Raw genomic sequence first — 20,416 nt, 5'->3', positions numbered from 1 at the left:
AAAAAGTTTCATACAGTCCCTTTAAATAAGAAAAAAACGAATCTTTATTTTAAGTAATTCTAGTATCAAAAGCTCATTTAAATACTTCAATATATGGCAAATCAATATATTGAATAAATAAAAACAACTATTCCATTCTGTGACTGCATTTTATTAATTAAATTAAATTTAAAATTCAAACACATGAACGTAACGTGATAATGCAGAGTAAAAAAAACAAGAACAGTTTATATATAGGTGTGTGTGCGTCTATATGCTGTATAATGGCTTTCCATTGACTGTGCTGTGTGTGTGTGCAGCAGGCGAAGGGTTGGAGTTCAGCGGAGAGCCTCTGATCAGGGAGGAGAGCGTGGAAGCGGAGGCGTCTGGGGACGGGAGACCAGACGCTGCAGGAAACCTGGCAGAGGACGAGGAGAAGAAGAGCTCGAGCACAGACCAGCAGACTCAGGAATCAGCGGTGTGTTTGATCACTTGTTAGGATATGATTGTTTACTGCAGCACAGCAGATGAAATAATTACTCCATTTATCATGTTGTTTGTATTTTTCCCTCTCATAAGTGACCGTATCAGCCGTAGTTTCGTTTCAGACAAGTTATCTCATCTGGTCTCACAAGCATTCAGTTTTTTGCATGTTCAGAAACGTTATGTGTCAATAGAAACAATACTCGTGCTAATCTCTAAAACGTTTTCTCTGATTGTCTCCAGGGAGAGCAGGAGCTCAGACTAGATCCTATGCTGGAGGACCACGAAGCTCTCATGGAGAGGATGAACACCTGGAACTTCCAGATCTTTGACCTGGTGGACCGAACAGGAGGGAAGAGCGGGAGAATACTCAGCTATGTTAGTACAAACCATTCATCTCCTGAAGATGTAGTAGTGTGTTTTATTGATCAGTCTGTCCACTTCTGATAAATCTCTTAAGAAAAGCAAACAGTTCTATTATATGGAGTCATGTCACTCTCAATATGTCTAATATATCTCAGTATTAATGAATGCACACAGACGGATCCATCCATAATCTGTAACTGCTTATCCCATTCGGGGTCGCGGAATGGCTGGAGCCGATCCCAGCTGACATTGGGCGAAGGCGGGTTACACCCTGGACAGGTCGCCAGAATATACACAGAAGGATTCAAAAATGTATTTTGTGATTTATATATAAATGACTCTCTCCAAAAAAATTATTTTCAAAGCACACAAAAATAGTCATCGTTGTATATAAATGTAAAAGAAAATCCACATATAAAAAAATAACTTCACAAATATATTTCTGATGCACACACAAATATTTCTTGTTTTAAATAAATGTAATAGAAACCCACAAATATATGTATTTAAGTAGTAGCTATTTGACTATTTTCTGCATTCACCATGTGCATGACATAAATCATACCCCCGTGGAGGCTCGCTCATGTGATTGGCTGAAAAGGAGGGAGATGTCTGATTGGCTACAGATGATTCCCTGTTGAAAAAAATGCTTTTGCAGATTGGTGCACATCAGGGGAGTCTTAAAAAAAAAAACACACACGCAGTGAAGTTCACACATGACAAGCAGTTTGTGAATGCAGTTTCAACAGTTATGTTATTAGTTATGTTATGTTAGTTAAATATGTTTTTTAAGAAAACTGCAAATACTTTTAAATACATATATTTGTGGATTTCTATTACATCTATTTAAAACAAGAACTATTTCTGTGTTCATCAGGAATATATTTGTGAACCTTATTTTTTAATTTTTTTTAATTTTTTTTATTTATTTACAACGGTAACTATTTTTGTGTGCTTTGAAAAATATTTTTGTGGAGAGAGTCATTTATATATATTTTTATATAAATCACAAAAAACATTTTTGAATCCGTCTGTTTGCCTTCATTAATATTAAGACTGATCTGACTCCATACTATTAAGTTGTATGTAATCATCATTGCAGCCGTTATGGTCTGCTAGCAGGACTTTTAGCCTCTAGTCTAAATTTAATGTAAACATGCAACACTTAAATTATAATTATTACAGATTTCAGTAATTGCAAATTATTTACTTTTTGCTTGAAATTACATTTCAGCAGGTAGTGAACTTCTTGTCTATGCATAATGATGTGCACAAAGTTATTTTAATGTTGGCTGCTGGTAATCTTGTGTTGTGATTGGTGTTTCAGTAAAGCTGGCTTGTGTCTCCTCAGGTGACATACACCCTTTTCCAGGATACGTGTCTGTTTGAAATTTTCAAGATCCCTGTGAGGGAGTTCATGACATACTTCTGTGCTCTGGAAAGTGGCTACAGAGACATTCCCTGTGAGTATTACACTGTGTAGTGTTCAAGACATTTGTTATGTGTTATGCCAGGATGTTCATGTGTATTATTGAATTAATTAAGTTACTAAGATTCAGGTTTAGTCATCCATAAATGATTTAACATTTCAAAGAGTGCTGGTGTACTGTACATGGTAACATTTGAACTATTATGCTTACAGATCATAACAGGGTCCATGCTACTGATGTGCTCCACGCTGTCTGGTACCTGACCACTCGACCAATCCCTGGGTTCCAGCAGATTCACAGTGAGCATGTGACAGGAAGTGATACAGGTGGGCTCATAAACTCATTCGGTTATAGATCGTTGTTACAGTTTGTGGAAAACACAGGTTATAATCCGGATACAACAATCATTTTAAGATAAATGCGTGGTTGCGTTATATAATCTCTGATGTGTTGCACAGATGTTAGCCAGTGTTGCACATTTTGATTTGTCTGGGGGGTTTTCATCATTGAATGGACTTCTCTGATAGTATGTTTGTAGTTGTAGTAATAGTTTTAAAAACAATATACATGAAAGTTTTTTTTTACATTCTCAGTGGCTTCCTCACAGTATAGAAACCTTCTTAATGTGGCTGGCATGGAACATATAGTCTTTAATTATATAACGACATTTTGGTCTACCAACTAATGAACATCTTGTGGGAGAAGTCAGATTATTAGGTCAGTGAATGTACATTGACAAGGAATTATATCCGTAAAGTTACACAGAACAGAAAAACATATCCCACTAAACACGATTAGTCTCTAGTTGTCACCTATACGGCATACATATAGGTATGGTACTTTTTTTTTAATCAGGCTTTTTATTGTTTCCTTAAGAATAATGAGAACAACAACCTAAACCAACAACCTAAACCATAACAAATATAATGCTATGTACATGTAATAACAGATAGTAACTGTAATTTGAAAAACAAAGATTTCAAAAACAAGGGAAGAGATAAAATGTTAATCTTGACAATAAAATAACAATAATAATGATAGAGTAAAATAATAAATAAAATGTATAGATAAATAAATACAATTATAATAAATTAAAGTAAAAAAGAAATACAAAATAAATAAATAATAACAACAATAAAGAAATATACATATACATAATAATACTAATAATAATAATAATAGATTAATATAAATAAATAGATTAATTAAATAAATTCACACACCAGATTCCCAACACCTACTTATATCCCTGTGGTCCCACCCCCATGTTAATTCACCTGTACAGGATAGATACAGATTACATACTGTGTGTTTAAGGCATGTTTAATGTTTACAAAAGAGTAAATAAAACAGAATATAAAAATAAGTAATACGAGTATGATTAAATAAAATACAAAATCGAATTGAATGTATTAAAGGTTGCAACAAATATATTCAGTAAACAATATTTGCGCCCGCCCCTGTAACCCGAACTAATACCACCTGTCACAACCACAGGACTGTGACTATATGTTTTTGCCTCCATAGTATTTCAAGCTGAACTACTTTGTGTTGGTTTTGGTTTCCCTGGAATGCTTTTAGAAGTTTCTTCTTTTACGGGATGTGGCTTTTACTCTGCAGATGGTTCGGTTTAAAACGCAGACATTCCCAGGCTCGTCTCTGCTGATGATGTTTTAGCTCCATTAGAAATTACCTGAGGCTTATCCTCTGACGTCTAACGCCGAGGCTGCCGGAACAGCTGCCATTTGATAAGAGGGGACAGAGAGGAGGGGGGGAGGAAATGGCAGTGAGAAATTGAGTAGAGCAGTGAATACATGAGAATAGAACAGTGTGTGTGTGTGTGTGTGTGTGGTTGTGTGTGTGAGTGTGTGTGTTTGTGTGTGTCCCTCCTTTTTGCATTTAATCCAATTTCTGCTTAAATTATAGAGATCAGTCAAAAGTAATGTTTTGCTGAATTGTGCAAAAGCCACAATTCTAACCCTGATTTTCCAATGACCGTGTAGATCTACACCTCCTTTTTCATCACTGTGACATTCATTGACGTCCATCTTGTTTGTTGTCATGTTCCAGACTCAGATAGCGGGATCTCTCCAGGCAGGATATCCTACGCCTCCTCCAAAAGCTCCTCCATTTCAGACGACAGCTACGGCTGCCTGGCCTGGAACATACCTGCCCTGGAGCTCATGGCCCTTTATGTAGCAGCTGCAATGCACGACTATGACCACCCCGGTCGCACAAATGCCTTTCTAGTAGCCACTAATGCATCTCAGGTAACCTGCAGCTTTTATTGGTACTTGAATGTGTCGTAGATTGAATTGACTATTTTAGGTCGCTGGGACATAAACACACTCGTGTTTACAGAAACAAAGGATCAGATGTTCAAAATATGGGATTATGCCAAATGACATTTCACCACAACTGTTGTGTGACAGAGACAGAGTATACACACAAATACATGAAGGAGTGAGATCCCCCTGATCATTTCTATGACCCCTGCCAGTCAGCATATATATGGTCCTGTACTTTACCTGAACCTGATGTCTCACACACAGTGTTGGATGTCACCTTAGCTCGCATTTTGAAACCTTCATACTAAATTGAACTACATGAGTTTTTGCTTCTTCCATTTGTAAATCTTCTCAAACTTGGGGACCAAAGTGCTGGCTATCCATGTGAGCACTATTTTCCACGGAAAATGATAAACTGATAGAACGCTTTGGATCCTGCATTTGCTGCAGTATCAGCATTTATCCCTCTGTCTGTACTCTCCTATGTTAACCACTCCACGGTTATCGACAGCAACTTTCCTCCTAACAGGAAGGCAAATATCACCACTGACGTCTTGTCCCTGAGACAAGCCCTGTGTACATACACAGAATCACATGGCTGTCTCTCCGCAGTCTGTCTGGATGCTGCATGTCTGACCGACCGCAGAAAAACCTCCACTCAACACAAATAATCATGATCCGCCCACACATGCACTAAGCCACACGGGATGAACTACCTGCATATCGTGTGCTTTTTTTTTTTTTTTTTAAAGGACCAGTGTGTAGTATTTAGGGGGATCTATCGGCAGTAATGTAATATAATATGCATAACTATGTTTTCATTAGTGTATAATTACCTGAAACTAAGAATCGTTGTGTTTTCATTAGCTTAGAATGAGCCCTTCATATCTAGATAGGGAGCAGGTCCTCTCTTCACGGAGTCCACCATGTTGCTCTGCCATGTTTCTACAGTAGCACAGAACGGACAAACCAAATGTGATTTTACGTTACCTGAAGGCCACCGTAGTTATTTGACACGCTTGTGAAACTGCCGCCAAGTGCAAAACCATGGTAACGCCAGCCGCCGTCTGAATTTCGTTGCTCCTAATGAAAATGAGGCGAAGGTCCTGAAAGATGCCACGACGTTACCACACTTTTGCACTCGGCGGCTCACGTTACTGCAGTCTTGGAAAAGGAGGAGTGAGTGAAGTTGGTTGCAATCTTCTACCTTACCGCTAGGTGTCACTAAATCCTACACACTCGTCCTTTAAATCATTACATATTCGTTTTTGATTTTTATATACCTCTGTATCACTTTGGCTCCCTCACGTTATATTTGCAGAGCTAGAAACAATTCACTTGAAATGGTGTTTTGTTCTCATGTATCATGAGTATCCTACAGAAACACGATGTTTCCAGTTTTCCAGTTAATCTTTCACTTCACAGTCAACATTTTCCTTGGATGACTTTTCCATATATACTTCATAATGCAAAGCTGATTAGGGCTGCAACTACCGATTATTTTAATGTCGCTTTCTCGATTAATTGATCAGTCGTTTGGTCTATAAAATGTCAGAAAATGTTGAGAAATGTCGATCAGTGTTTCCCAAAGCCCAAGATGACATCCTTAAATGTCTTGTTTTGTCCATAACTCAAAGATATTCAGTTTACTGTCGTAGAGGAGTAAAGAAACCAGAAAATATTCACATAAAAGAAGCTGGAATCAGAGATTTTATTTTTTGTAAAAAAAAATGTATTACTCAAACGATTAATTGATTATTGAAATAGTTGGCGACTAATTTAATAATTGACAACTAATCGATTAATCGTTGCAGCTCTAAAGCTGTTCTGCTGGATCTATACATATGAAAGAAAGGACGATCATTATTTGATGTCCCAAGATTTACACAAAGTTAAATCATCTCTACAGATGTAATGTAAATGAGGGGTGAAAAGGTTAACTGTGTGCCCCTATTTAAATATTGTATTATCTCAACATGACCCATGATAGCACTCCCACTGTCTGGCTTTTGTAAAAGTCCCAGGAAAGTGGGTAAAAAGAAAGGAGAGGGAACCTTGTACCTATTGATTGATAATGATGTTGACAACCCCCATGTCTGTTAAAAGGATATTTTAAGCCTTTCGTGGTATCTAATGTCCTCGTAACTACTTTTATCCTGTTTCTCTTCTCAGCCATACTTGAGCCTGTTGCATTTCTATTTTCATAACCAAATATCCTCATGTCCTGTTTATCTCATTTACTGAGTGCTCGCTATTTTTAAAGCCATTACAAATTGTGTAACACATATGCAGACGTATTATGTAAGCAAATGTATTACTGACGTTTTAGGAATCTTCTTAGCGTGCCGTCTTTCCCCTCTCTCACCACTTGGCTTCTCCCTCCTGTGTGGTGTAGGCGGTGCTCTACAATGACAGGTCGGTGCTGGAGAACCACCACGCTGCGTCTGCCTGGAGCCTCTACCTGTCCCAGCCCGAGTTCAACTTCCTGGTCAACCTGGATCACGTGGAGTTCAAGCGCTTTCGCTTCCTCGTCATCGAGGCTATACTGGCCACAGACCTCAAGAAGCATTTTGACTTCCTGGCTGAGTTCAATGCCAAGGTCTGAAATGAGGAAATCGTAACATATTGCTGAGTTATATGATCAGAATAGATCATTATCTATTTCCTGATCCTTTAATTTCTGACAAAATATTGATTGAAACATTAGGAGGATGGTACGTTAAAGTTTAGATGAGCAGTACTCAGAATAATGGATGCAGGAAAAAAATCAGTTGACCTGTTGTAATAAGGCATCCATCCATCCATCCATCGTTTGCTTGTTTGTTAACAGGTGAACGATGTGAACAGTCCAGGAATTGATTGGACCAATGAGAATGACCGGCTGCTGGTGTGCCAAGTGTGTATCAAGTTGGCTGACATCAACGGGCCGGCCAAAGTTCGTGACCTGCACCTCAAGTGGACAGAAGGCATCGTCAATGAGTTTTATGAGCAGGTACAGACTGCATGCTAATGCTGTGGAGTGTATTCAATTAACACAGAACATTTCATTCTATCTTTATCTTCTGCATTATTTACTCTATACAATATTTAGAGTATTAATATAGCATCAAACAACTATTTGCTACGTAAAGATATGAAGGAGTAATGTATACCTGAGCAGAGAATGAAGTTGCTCTGTGTGTGTTGTAATCTGAGTTTCTCAGTGCTTTGTTGACATTGTCGGGCCGGCCGTGCGTAACTTTTAGTGCATGTTAGTGCAAGTGAGCGTGCCCCACTAGCTGAATCACGGCCACTGTTCTGCACTGTCAGCAGCGTTTGCCATTGTTTTCACTTTTAGCGCTGTTGACACCGTTAGCTACGAGTCGCTGGCTCAGTCGTCGCCATGTTGAGCGCCGTGTGAATGCAATAGAAACGTTCCAAATCTCGCATTTAGCACCTTAAGTAAAAAGTAATACCTCAAACAAGAATCTTTCGTTTTTATACCCCAAAGCAGGAACACTCCAGGAGCCAGTTAATAAACACATAACCGACATTTTGGACTTAGCCCGGACCAATGTGTGGGGGTCCGGGAGATCCTTCCCTGGCACTTTCTTTTAATAAACAAGCCTATGTTGATGCTTTTTTTTTTGTGGAACATTATTTACATTCAAATTACAAAAGAAATTCCCTTTATGAATCAATTTAATTTCATTGTGAATTAGAACATGGTCGGCCAAATCTTGCCCGCAGGTATCACCTATGGCCCAGTAATTGTGGGGTGTTACTTTAGGGCCTAAAGTAACCCCATTCCCACTGCAAATACCTTCAGAGAGAACTCATAATTGGCACATTAATATTAATTTATATAATATTAATAACCCACCCTTTGAACAATCCCACCCTAATCTAAACAGCAAGTTTACAAATACAGTAAACAAGGACAAACATGAAAAAGGACCAAAACAAAAAGGAGAGATGAATTGCATTAGTGACATCTATTTATCCCTCTGTAGTAAATCCCAGAGATGCAAATTTATAAAAGATATAACAATAAAAGATGACATTTCATCTTAGTTCAGTTCAGTACAGTTCAGTCTCTATTGTCCTGCATGGGAAATGTGGATTCCTGCATGATAAGACAAACAAATGAGAAGTTATTAGTTCGTAGTCAGTTAGAAAGCGTAACATTCATAACGTTCTGTTCCCATCTGATTGTGATGTAGTTCGTATCGAGGCTCTGAGGCGTTTCTAACCATAATGTTTGTTTTTAATCTGCAGGGTGATGAGGAGGCTCGGTTGGGATTACCCATCAGCCCCTTCATGGACCGCTCCTCCCCGCAGCTGGCGAAGCTTCAGGAGTCCTTCATCACTCACATTGTAGGACCACTTTGTAACTCCTACGACGCCGCCGGCCTTCTTCCTGGCCACTGGATTAATGAAGCGGGATCAGATGAAGATGATGAGGAGGGGCAGGTGGACACAGACACAGATGAAGATGAGGATGAAGATGATGAACTAGATGACGAGCTGGCACCAAGTAAGACAGCTCATCAATACTGTCAAGTTTAAAAACAGATTACAGTTGGCCGATCTAGATTTCCTGAAACATTTCTTTGTGTTTTCTTCGTTTGCAGAAAGGAGGAAGAGCCGCCGCAGGTTGTTCTGTAGCATCATGCAGCACCTGACGGAGAACCACAAGGTGTGGAAGAAGACCATAGAGGAGGAGGAGAAGAGCAAAGAGCAGCAGCCCGACGGCCTCCTCCCCAGCCTGCCGGCCAGCCTGCCCACCTCCCCGTCAGATGACATCCAGGTCATCCAGGAGGAGGAGGAGGGAGAGGAGCGTCAGTAGCATGGGGACGAAGGAAAGAACAGATACGCGTGAAGAAGAAGAAGAAGAGGAGAGGCAGTACAAAGACATGAGTCCCTCAACCACCTGCCTTTCACAAACAGACATGAGAAACACACAGACAGTTGACAAATGCACATAAAACACACTTTGCTCCCTCTCTCTCTCTCTCTCTCTCTCTCTCTCTCTCTCTCTCCCTCACACACACATATTGAAAGATTCACTGTGCAGACACTCAGATGCTTAAGCAGTCACATTGTTTTTTTGGAGAAACAAAAAGGCCTTACTACTGTGAGCGGATCCTTGCTGCAACGGTTGTTGCCCAACTCCTATGCACTTTCACCCCATGGAGAAAAAAAAGCACCAGAACTGAGGAAGAGGAAAGGTGCAGAAGAAGAAGAAGAAGAAAAGTGTGGAGGGACAGGGTCCAGCATTAACTTGCCCTCCATGGTGACCTGGCTGTGATGCTGCCTTGAATGCAAAGCGCTTACACGACCTCCCTTAGGTACAAAACAATTCCCGTCTATTTAAAAACGAAAAGGTAGAGGAGAAATAATGAAGCATCACGAAGCGATTGATACCCTTTACCAAAGCGAACAGTTCAAAACACGGAAAGACAAGAGACTGAGACTGTTTCAGCCTCAATGTCAGGTATATTTTTGAATTATATATATACATATATATATCAAATGTGCCTGTCTGAACTTTTACTGAGTCCATATCGGCCCAGAGCCTCGGCTTGTGTAGTTCTCTCTCTCCTTGCTGGCGACACGAAACACTGTATCAGACTCAGTCACAGAGACATTATTGAAATGTTGACTGATTAATAGCATTATATCTGCATCATTTTTGATGCTTTTACTCATGTGTACCACCCGTCTTTTCATTTTTTGTTTTTCTTTAACTCTCCTAGCTTCATTTTTGTTTGAGTGCGTGAATATTTTTGGAGGGAATGTGACAGAGAGAATGAGTAGGGAGAAAGAGAGCACATTTTTAATTATTATTAGTATGTAATTTGTGTGTATGTCTGTGTGTCCTTTCAGTAATGGTTTCTAATCAGTGAAATGTCCTCTGGCGTTTTAACATGTTGAGATCAGGAGTGCTGTGTCAATGAATGGATTCTTCATTTTCCTTTCTTTTTTTTTTTTTGATTCTAAGTATTTTTTTAAAGGTTACTCAGGATTCACGCAAAGTTGAATAATTATTTTGCAAGAATTTATGTCATTAATATGAAATACACTTTAAAAAAGTAAGAAAATTAAAAAATCTGGGTGACTGAAGTAGTTTGTAATCTCTTAATGAACAACTTGACTACAAACCAATTCCAGCAATTGATATCCTCCGTGACGGAGGAGCATACAGCATGTGCTGTCTCTTGGCCATTCATACACTGTTTGCATAACCTTTTTACAACCTCACTGGAGAAACGCTTATCTTGATTGTTAGCAGACTGCAAACGTCTCTCCTGCAGCAACACAATTTTGCAGTTCTATAACAGTATATTAGTTAATTTCTTTATTAAATTCACTCTGTTTTTAAGCAAACAGTACAATGTCTATTCATCTGTTTCAGTCAGCAGGCAAACACTGATGTTTAGACTAATTGAAATCTCACCCATCTCTCTTTTTCCTTATTTTTTTTGTTTTTTTGTCGCCAAACCCATAACTCGGCCAGTGTGTAAAGAAGGGATCCAGGGTTCGTTTCACTTTGGTTTTAAGAGGTTAAAAAACTACTAGTTCTCTATTTTTGTCTCTAAGAACTCTTGGCATTCCACTAGAATAAGACGTTTTATGAAAGGGAAGGCACAATTGTTGCCTATAGCTCCTTTATCACCTTATTAAATCATAATAATCTCTGGAAAAAATGTTAAGTAAGCAGTGTAAATCAAGATAGTACTATTTAAAGACAACAACAATAGATACAGGTGTGCACATTTTAATACCAAACAAGTGTTTAGCCGCTGTACAAAAGAGTATGTGCATATAAATATATATTTTTTAAATAATCAAATGAATGCATCTGTTTTCTACACGCAGCTGACATGTTGTATATTGAGATTCTGTAATTACCATTGTGTTTCCAGAGTTTTTATCTACTTCTACTTACAGGTGTGGAACTGTGGGGGTTTGGTGTTTTGATTTTTCACTTCCTCTCCCTGTTCTGCATCATAACCACTCTTGTATTCTTCATTATCTCTATCACTGTCGTCTCAGTCGACCCAACTCGTGCCAAACTTTACCTACAGAACAGTAGTTTGTGGGCTGTGATACGCTGATTGGCAAAACCTCTCTGGGCTCCAGTACTGTTCATGCAAGAGAAACACCTCGAGTCAAATATTCCACCAGGCTCGGAGTGGCAGTGACGGTGGCGAGAGTCAGAGTTGGACTCAGGTCAGAGCCATATACATTCTGACAACTCAGTTTTTTTCACATGGACCCATGCTGGATCATAAAGCCTCGGTAGCTCCCGACCCGACATGCTCCGGCTCATTAAGTTGTAAAGGTTTGTTGGCTTCTCACTGTGCAGTCTTTCAAACCACAGTGTCCTCCGATGATTGTGCCATAAACACATCTATGAATGGTTGTTACCCTTATGTAGCATCAATATACGTACGTTTGTCTAATGTAACCATTCACCCTTATCTACATTGTGGGGGCAACTGATTTTTGTTGTTATTTATAGCTGTCATAAAACACCATCCTTAAAGTATCAAAAGTTCTCATTGATTTTTATTGGTCTGCGTGTGTGTGTCCATGTGAACTTGTGAAGCAGTATACTATATTTAACACTGCCTTCTTTTAGTGTCCATGCAACCCCAAATAACCTTAAACACACCTATTGTACACCAACACAGGTGTTTTCACTTATAAGCCAGACAAGACCTCCTCTCAGGACAGTGGGTGTGTCCAAACTGGGCTTGATTGTTGCAACGATGAATCGATTAGTTGTAAACTCTTAAATTAATCACCAACTAAATTATTTTGATAATCAATTAATCGGTTTAAATATTTCTTTAAGAATAAAAAAACGGCAAAAATTCTCTGATTTCAGCTTCTTAAATGTGAATATTTTCTGGTTTCTTTACTCCTCTATGACAGTAAAAGAATATCTATGAGTTGTGGACAAAACAAGACATTTGAAGATGTCATCGTGGGCTTTGGGAAACACTGATCGACATTTTTCACCAAACAACTAATCGATTAATAGAGAAAATATTCAACAGATTAATCAACAATGAAAATAATTGTTAGTTGCAACCTTTTGACATCTCCCTCACTCTTGGTTGCAATTGATAGGGTGGGACAACGTTCGCCCTTGTCATTTCTATTAGGGCATGACTACACCCTGCATTGCTCCACCCAACTTCAAACTGAGCAGAGGTCTAATCAGCCATAGTAATAGAAAACACCTGTGTGGGTTTGCAGAGCCTTTAAAGCTGCTGTTAGAAATATTTTCACATTAAAGTTAAGGTCAGTAATGCAGAGAAACCAGCAAGAGTACAGTAGATTATGAAAATGATCCAACCGGAAAACCAGAGTCCAGTGTTGCCAATTCTTTTCCAATGAAAGTAGCAGCAGTAGCTTCAAAAGTGCCCAAATCTATAGCTAGAAAGTTGCCAAATCGGCAAAACTGACAGTCTGTCCCTTCAAGCCTTCCTCCAATGCCACTCCTCCAAAATGATCATTATGAAGAGTCAGGTGATGCGCAATGAGTGCCCGGGCAGAGTGCGTGCAGGCAGGTAGTTTCTCGTCTTTTTTGTCAGAGCATTTGATTTATTGATTGCTGTCAAGAATTGACAATTCAAATGAGAATTTCAACAAATATAATAAAAATATTTGAACACTACTAATCCCACCTTAACAAAAGTACCTAATCGTCACGTGTGATGTGAAAGAGGTCGCTCGTGATGACGAACCCACAGACAATTTCCACCAGACTCGAAAGTTCCACTTGGCACTAGCACACAGCGTCTTTCAGCTTATTGTGTCGGCTTTATGGCCTTTCCTGTTTTGGTTCGCTCAGACCCATATCATCAGTGTCATTTTGTGGCAGAAGCAGGACCCTGTTTTTGATGAAAAAGTTCTAAAAACCTACTGTATACTACCTCCCCAGCACCGAGCCGCAGACAGACACAGTTAGCGACTATCAGGTGAACATAGTGGAACATTTAGCAGCTAAAGAGCCAGATATTTCCTTCAGGAGTTGGTGGAGAGGAAAACTGAGTTAAAATGGGAATGAGTAACAAACTTACATTTAGTGTCGCCTGAAACACGACCATGGACTGGATTTAAGAAGTGGACTTAGTTACTGTGATGTCACCCACTGCCGTTTTGAAGCCTCGAGTTCGGCATTTTGGCCGTCGCCATCTTGGTTTTTGCAACCAGAAGTGACACGAGTGGGTGGAGCTAAGTATAACCGAACGCTGAATAAGAAATTTTTAGGCAACCCAAATGTTACAATTAACTTTCATGAACTGAAAACACACTGTAAATGGGTTAAAGTTGTAAGACGAAAACGCGGACAACTCCCAGACCGGACAACGCCGTGGTAGCGACCTGTCAATCACAAGGTAGCAGCGCCCTAAAGCATATCCTGCTTTATGGTCTATTTGACTCTAAATGGGACCATCATTTACTAAATGAACATCATGCTGTATTGAAGAAGACTTGAAACTAGTGATTGAGAACATAAAATCAGGTTTACAATGTTTACTGAGGTAATAAATCAAGTGAGAAGTAGGGTTATTTTCTCATAGACTTTTATACAATCAGACTTCTTATTGCAACCAGAGGAGTCACCCCCTGCTGGCTGTTAGAAAGAATGCAAGTTTAAGACACATTAGCTTCACCTTTTTGAGACCCAGAGGTTGCCCACTGAAAACAACTCCAAATTGATGCTCATGTTTTCTGTGTATGCTCAATTTGTGAATAAACCATCGTTTGTTAGCACCATAAGAAAATAATAACATAATGTGTTGAATTCCCAAAGCATTTCTCCGCGGGGAGCAGAACAGTGCAAAGGGGTGAGACGTAACGCAGGGGTGATGCTGCTGCTTTTCACCTTCAACACACAGTTTACAAAAACTACTGATTATGTTGGGTGTCCTGAAACAAGGACTCAAGAGGCTGTATCCTTTTGAAATTACTATAATGTATTACATTTATTGAATGAGGTCTTAATATGTGGACACACATACTGTAAGTAATAAATATGAGATCTTTGTACATTTCAGAGATCGATTTTAGCAATTTAGCAGCAGCTAAAAGATGATAGGGCAAGTTTTAAATAGCTTAAGAAAGACTTTATGAATACACAAAAAACTTTTACCACCAGTATTGCAAAAAAGGACAAACAAATGTTAACCTCAAACATAAATGCAGTGCTTTGTTAGCACTGATAAGCACCATTTAGCAGAAACCAGTGTTGCATAGTCAGTTTCTAGAAATCCACCAGGGTTGCATTTGCCTTCTAAGAGACACATTTTCCAGAGAGCGCTATCCCTGGAGGAGGGGTCACACTCAGTCCAGGTGATGTCAGTCTTGGCCCACGTCCAGCTCCAACACAGTGTTCAGAACTTTCTTGGAAAGTTCAATTTCACCCCACACGTACAAATCAGTGGTGTCATCTGTCTGACCCAAAGCTGTCCTGAGGAGACAGGGCTATGAACCACCATAGGTGTACTTACTATCAATCATTGACATATACCTAACCCGTCGCTGCCGCACCAAGGTTCATAGACATTTCATTTTCTGGGCGCAGAGCAACTTTGAGCTACAGAGAACTAAATCAATAGCACATAAGTGTTCCCAGAATGTTCTTTCAGCACCGAGTCTTGTCGCCTAAAGTATTGTGCAAACATAGCATATTGCTCAGTGTAAGAATTCAATAGTAATTGAATAATATGGATCACATGTTCATATGTAGAGAGCGACTTTTGTCACTGAAAGTCCTTTGGAAAAACTGTGACGCACTGGAACTGGACGCTACAATCCAGCGCGATACAGTTTTTATGCACCTGCATCATGTGGTTGCATTGCTGTGCAAAATAGTAGAAATTCTGGCTTGAACAGTCGAACAAGCTGTAATAACTTCCTGCTGGCCTACTTGTGATAAGGAGGGCCTCCAGAGCAGGGACTTTTCTGCTGCCTGCGGACAGCACAGATGGAGTAGGGCTTGGGTTGTAAAGTCATGCCGAGTTTGGGAGTGACAGTGGGAACGGTTCCTGGAGGGAATTGAAGATGAAACCTCTGCAGCAAAGTGGTGAAAAAGAGGAACATCTCCATCCTGGCCAGCTGTTCGCCCAGACAGCAACGCCTCCCTGAAAAAAAGAAAAATCTTTAATTTAGACTTTCTCATACACACACACAGGAACAACATCTGGCCAATTCATTCAAGTTCAAAGACATTGGGGAACACAAACACTACATATGAGGAAAAAATGGGTTTAACTGAGGATTGCGGATGCTCGTATTCATGCTCTATGGGAATGTCCCGTGATAAAGACTATTATGAGAACAGGGACCCACGCTGCCCAAGCTGCGTACCCAAGCTGCAAAACTCTCGAGAGATGGTTGAGGTTAGGCGTTGACCTCAAATGGTTAAAGGTTGATATCAAGACCATTAATATAGCCTCAAACAACTATTGTCTATGTAAAGATATAGTGGAGTAATGTCTACCTGAGCAGAGAATGAAGTCTCCATCTGTATGTGTTGTAATCCGAGCTTCTCCGTACTTTGTTGACATAGCCCACCCTCTGGTTCCCCCAGATAATCACTGTTATCTCTGTCAGCACCTTTGTTTTCACTGTTGGCGCGATTAGCACCATTAGCTGCGAGCCGCCGGCTCAGTCGTCACCATTTTAAGAGCCGAGGGGAGGCAATAGAAACGCTTCCAATCTCGCATTTAGCACCTTTAAGGTTAGGCATTGGAGTTTATGTAAATGTGATGTCGGTATGTATATATGATAAATGCAGTTTTATTTTTCTATTTAATTTAAGAGGGAAGTAGATTGCACTGAGAAAAATTAAGATGAAGACAGATTCAGTGTATATAAGACTTCATTTCTGTCAACGCACATTCATGTGTGTTGGTTGAATTTTAAGATTTTGTTGATGGCTTGGCAGCATCTGATTCTGGGGTCACCGCTGGGGACATGCTGTAATTACCTGCCAGTTTTACTGATCTAAGAATCAGAAAGCAATCGAGGAAATGTAATTTGTATCCTGTTAATGACCCACAATCTTATATAAGAAGAGTGTTTGAATTTAAATATACTGACCCATGGAGAATGGCAGGAAGGCCTCGCGCCTCACAAAGTTGCCGTTACTGTCCAGAAACCTCTGTGGTGAGAAAGCGCCTGGATCGTTCCAGTACTTCTCGTCAAAGTGCACTGAGTAGAGGTTGGTGATCACCATGGTGCCTTTGGGAATTGTGTACCCGTTGACTTTTGCTTCCTGGGAGGTGGCACGGAAAATACCGAGCGGGACAATGTTGCAGAAGCGAAGGACCTCGTGCAGAACGGCCTCCACATAGGGCATCTTCTGTTTGTCCTCCAAAGTGGGGGCCTTCCCATTGGCCAGCACGCTGTCGATCTCTCTGTGCACCCTCTCTTTGCAGGGAAAAAACAGACACTTTTAGGCATTTATTCATTGCATAAACATCATATTTATAGCAGCCTACAAACAAATGTTCATCAAATCTCTCTTGGGGTGAAATGTTGTACTTTGGGGTCTGATGCTCCCACTATAACTAACCTTGTATGTTGGGGTAGAGAGCCATGTACAGCATGGCCCAGCGCAGGGTGTTAGTCGTGGTCTCTGTGCCGGCAATAATGAGCTCGCCCACTGAATAGATGAGGTTCTCATAGGAAAAGAAGGAGCTGGGTTCCTCTGCGTTCTGCTCCAACTCATCCAAATAGGCATCAACATAGTGGCGAGGTGCATGTGGCACCCTGCCCTGTGAGAAACCCTTTATAGTTGTCTGCAAGAAGTCGTACACCTCAGCAGCATTGCGGAACAGCTTCTGATGTTTTCCAAAGGGCAAATACTCGATCCAAGGGAAGGCGTTGTAGAGGAGGGCCCAGCCGCTCACCGCCAGCTCCACGTTCTCACTGAATAACTCGATCATGTGCTGGAAGTTGCGGTCGTCGTAGGTGAACCGTTGTCCAAAAATGATCAGGTTGGTGATGTTGGACACAGCGTTGGTCACCAGGTGTTTGGGGTTGAAGGGCTTTCCCTTGTGTTCGTCGATGGCGTCGACAAAAAACATGCACTCCTCCGAGATCTTCCTCTCAAACGTTCTCTGGCCGCTGCCGAAGTAACGGAAAGAGTTGCAAGCCAGTTTACGATGTTCAATCCAGCCTTTGCCGTATTTACAATTGAGAAGCCCTTTGGAAGGTTGAGAAAAAAAAAGTAAAACAGATCATTTATCATGTCAACTGCAATTATTCAGATACTGTTGCATAGGAAATAGTTATAACATCATCTTACCACCCATTTTGGTCATTTTCTGGAATAAAGGCAGCGATGGGCGATCAGCAAACACCTCGCCTTGATGGTAAAGGCATTCCTTGACACAGTCATATCCAGTTAATACCACCGTCAAGATGCCTCCCAGGTCAAGACTGAAAATCTGAAAGGCACACATTGCAACATGAGCACTGTACTTTTGTTCTTTGCACACATTTCTATACAAATACATGGAATGTGAGATTTATACCACAATTGTAGGCATGTTGCAACGTTTTGCTTGTGTCTGCTCTTTGGCACTATAGGGTCAAAACTGGGTTTTCATGAGCCAGAAAACTGAGGATGAATTAACCCCCTGAGACCCGCGATCCTGACTGACTTTACTGTCTTTCAGAGGCTGTAACAGGTTCAATTTCCAGAACAGAAGTGCTCACCATCCAATCATGGAAAAAAATGCAATTCTTGCAGAAATCTCCAAATGTCAAAAGTTTTGGATACCAAATCACAGCATGGCTTTTTCTATTGTGTTCCTCAAGGTCTTGGTGTCTTAATGTGGTATTTTGGAGGGATTATTGATCATTTTTATTAATTCTCCAAATCCGAATTTCGCCAATAGGGCGAGAGCCAGCCCTGAATGGTATCAACACACAAAAATTGCTGCAACAACGTATGAGACATAAAAGAGCATGAGAACGGCCATCATATACTTCTAGCATAGTGTTCTTAGCCCTTATACACGTTCACAATTTATTTCGATTAATTTATTGATTAATGGTTATTTCTGATTTACGACTAGAACAACTTGACACACAGCTGCATCTCAAATTAATCTTCAGGTTTCCAGCTTTCAGATGACGTACACCACTTCTATGTGACATCTACTGTTGACCTGCTATCTCCCCCTAAAGACCCCCTGTACCCCCATAAAAAAGACAAAAACAGATCTATTGTGGGTCTCAGAGGGTTAAACTTCCCTGCTATATAACAGGACAGTGAGTGAATGAAACAGACTATGACTTATCTCTCCATTTATACAAAGATATCCTGCTCTGCACCTAAATTATGTTTAGCTTTAAAACCCACAAAAAATTTAATCTGTGTCCTCACTTTTTTTTTACAATTTTCTTTTTTTTGGGAGAAGGCTTTAATTTTTGGGAGCCCCTCATTATGCAATTTATTTAAAAAAAAACTAAATATAAGTTGTGAATTATATGCAATATGCGGTCAGCAGTTTAAAACTTCAATGTCAGTTGTATCCATTTTTCTATATAGATTAAAAAGGGTCTCCATATAGCATAACATTTCTGCACCTAAATTATGTTTAACTTTAAAACTTTAACTTTTTCATTTTTGGGATCCCCTCATTTGCAATTTATTCTCCTCCAAATGCTCCAGACAGAAAATGTTTGGGCGAGTCTCTTTTGTTCTGTTTCAGGACTAGTTCTCCATGCATGTGCATGTGTGTGCATGTGTGTGTGTGTGTGGTATGAGGTCATGCATTGCTGCATAGTTTTGCAGAGTTAAGAAAAGCCCCTGCAGTCATAAAAACGCGCAGTCCGAGTCATCATTACCTGTCCATGAACTTCACTCTGCTTCTTGAGGAAGACGTGCGGCTCGGTGGCCAGAGACATGATGTTTCCTATGACAGGGATAGGAGATGGACCAGGAGGAAAGCCCGGAGGTCTTCTCTGCTTGACGAGCTGTCGGACCAGCAGGAGAGCGAGGAGGACGACGGCCAAACAGCCCACACCGAGCAGAGCCTGCGCACAGGACACCGGCACCAGCACAGACTGCGATGTGATAGAAACCATCTTCAAAAAGAGTCTCTCTTCCACTGCTAGACTAGACTAGACCTCTGCTCACTTCGGCTTCTCCTCAGAGGAACTGAACCTCATATGTATCATCTTGCACATTTTTCTATCCCCCCGCCTCTAAGCTCGAAGATTGGCCAGAAAGAGTCAGAGTCAACTGTGGGTGAACTTTGTTCTGCTCTTGATCAATAACCCGGATCATTTTTTTTGGTGGTTATATGTTGAGTTTTCGGGCTGCTTGTAATGAACCTCCAGAGGGGGGCAACAAAAAATCACAAAGGCACACTTTGCACTTCATCAAAGTTCTAAAAAAAGCCATGTAAGTTGTAAAAAGGTTGTCTCTTTGATGCATAAATAACACTTAACACAAGCAGTATAGGCTAATTGACATCAGACAATTATGTTAGTATGGTTTTTAATATATCATAATAGTCTATAGGGGAGACTGGGCTGGATTGAAAGAGATGGGCACAGAGCCATCCATTGTTTCATGGAAACCACAGACACAAAAATGCACACCCAGTCTGGATGGAAGCAGCTTTCCCAGTAGGGAGGTTCATGAAATATGCTGCAGCACATTTCAGATCAAAAACAGGTTTGGGGAATTTGCAGTGAATGCTGCAGCTTCTTGGGTCCTTAAAAAGAACAAAGATGAACCAATAATAGTTCAAAAGTAAAAATAGATAATAAATGTTAGAGAACTGTTCAACTGTTTAAGCAAAGCAAAAGCACTCACATGCAATGAGAAAAAAGAAAAGAAGAAAA

General features: G+C 40.2%; 2 protein-coding genes across 3 annotated transcripts in view; one reads left to right on the top strand and one right to left on the bottom strand.

Moving 5' to 3' along the window:
- Positions 1 to 12,080, top strand: part of pde3b (phosphodiesterase 3B) — a 60,000-nt gene extending 47,920 nt beyond the window's left edge. The window contains exons 8-16 of one of the 2 annotated variants that reach the window (XM_037747759.1): positions 303 to 457; positions 706 to 840; positions 2,180 to 2,291; positions 2,471 to 2,584; positions 4,329 to 4,528; positions 6,942 to 7,145; positions 7,377 to 7,538; positions 8,804 to 9,062; positions 9,160 to 12,080. In XM_037747759.1, coding sequence (XP_037603687.1) covers positions 303 to 457; positions 706 to 840; positions 2,180 to 2,291; positions 2,471 to 2,584; positions 4,329 to 4,528; positions 6,942 to 7,145; positions 7,377 to 7,538; positions 8,804 to 9,062; positions 9,160 to 9,374 — 1,556 coding nt within the window. In that variant the 3' untranslated portion in view covers positions 9,375 to 12,080. Of the gene's footprint in view, positions 1 to 299; positions 458 to 705; positions 841 to 2,179; positions 2,292 to 2,470; positions 2,585 to 4,328; positions 4,529 to 6,941; positions 7,146 to 7,376; positions 7,539 to 8,803; positions 9,063 to 9,159 lie in introns of both variants that reach the window. The other variant, XM_037747751.1, reaches the window with a different exon arrangement.
- A 3,204-nt stretch (positions 12,081 to 15,284) lies between these two features.
- LOC119475257 (vitamin D 25-hydroxylase) lies at positions 15,285 to 19,811 on the bottom strand. Its single transcript, XM_037747771.1, has 5 exons — positions 19,412 to 19,811; positions 17,862 to 18,003; positions 17,127 to 17,759; positions 16,652 to 16,981; positions 15,285 to 15,690 (listed from the first exon to the last, which is right to left on the bottom strand). The coding sequence occupies exons 1-5, from the start codon at positions 19,649 to 19,651 to the stop codon at positions 15,473 to 15,475; spliced, it is 1,563 nt and encodes a 520-aa protein (XP_037603699.1). The 5' UTR covers positions 19,652 to 19,811; the 3' UTR covers positions 15,285 to 15,472.
- Between the last annotated feature and the right edge of the window lie 605 nt (positions 19,812 to 20,416).

The sequence above is a fragment of the Sebastes umbrosus genome, chromosome 2 (assembly GCF_015220745.1).
Source record: "Sebastes umbrosus isolate fSebUmb1 chromosome 2, fSebUmb1.pri, whole genome shotgun sequence".
Lineage (NCBI taxonomy): Eukaryota > Metazoa > Chordata > Actinopteri > Perciformes > Sebastidae > Sebastes > Sebastes umbrosus.
Note: the sequence above shows the minus strand (reverse complement) of the source record. Positions and strands in the feature narration are given on the sequence as shown.

Excerpts from the sequence above, each read along its gene's own strand:
- LOC119475257 (XM_037747771.1), bottom strand. The coding sequence starts at position 19,651 with ATGGTTTCTATCACATCGCAGTCTGTGCTGGTGCCGGTGTCCTGTGCG. Across the intron at positions 18,004-19,411 it reads AGAGTGAAGTTCATGGACAG|ATTTTCAGTCTTGACCTGGG; the intron begins GTAATGATGACT and ends TGTGCCTTTCAG. Across the intron at positions 17,760-17,861 it reads GAAAATGACCAAAATGGGTG|GGCTTCTCAATTGTAAATAC; the intron begins GTAAGATGATGT and ends AACCTTCCAAAG.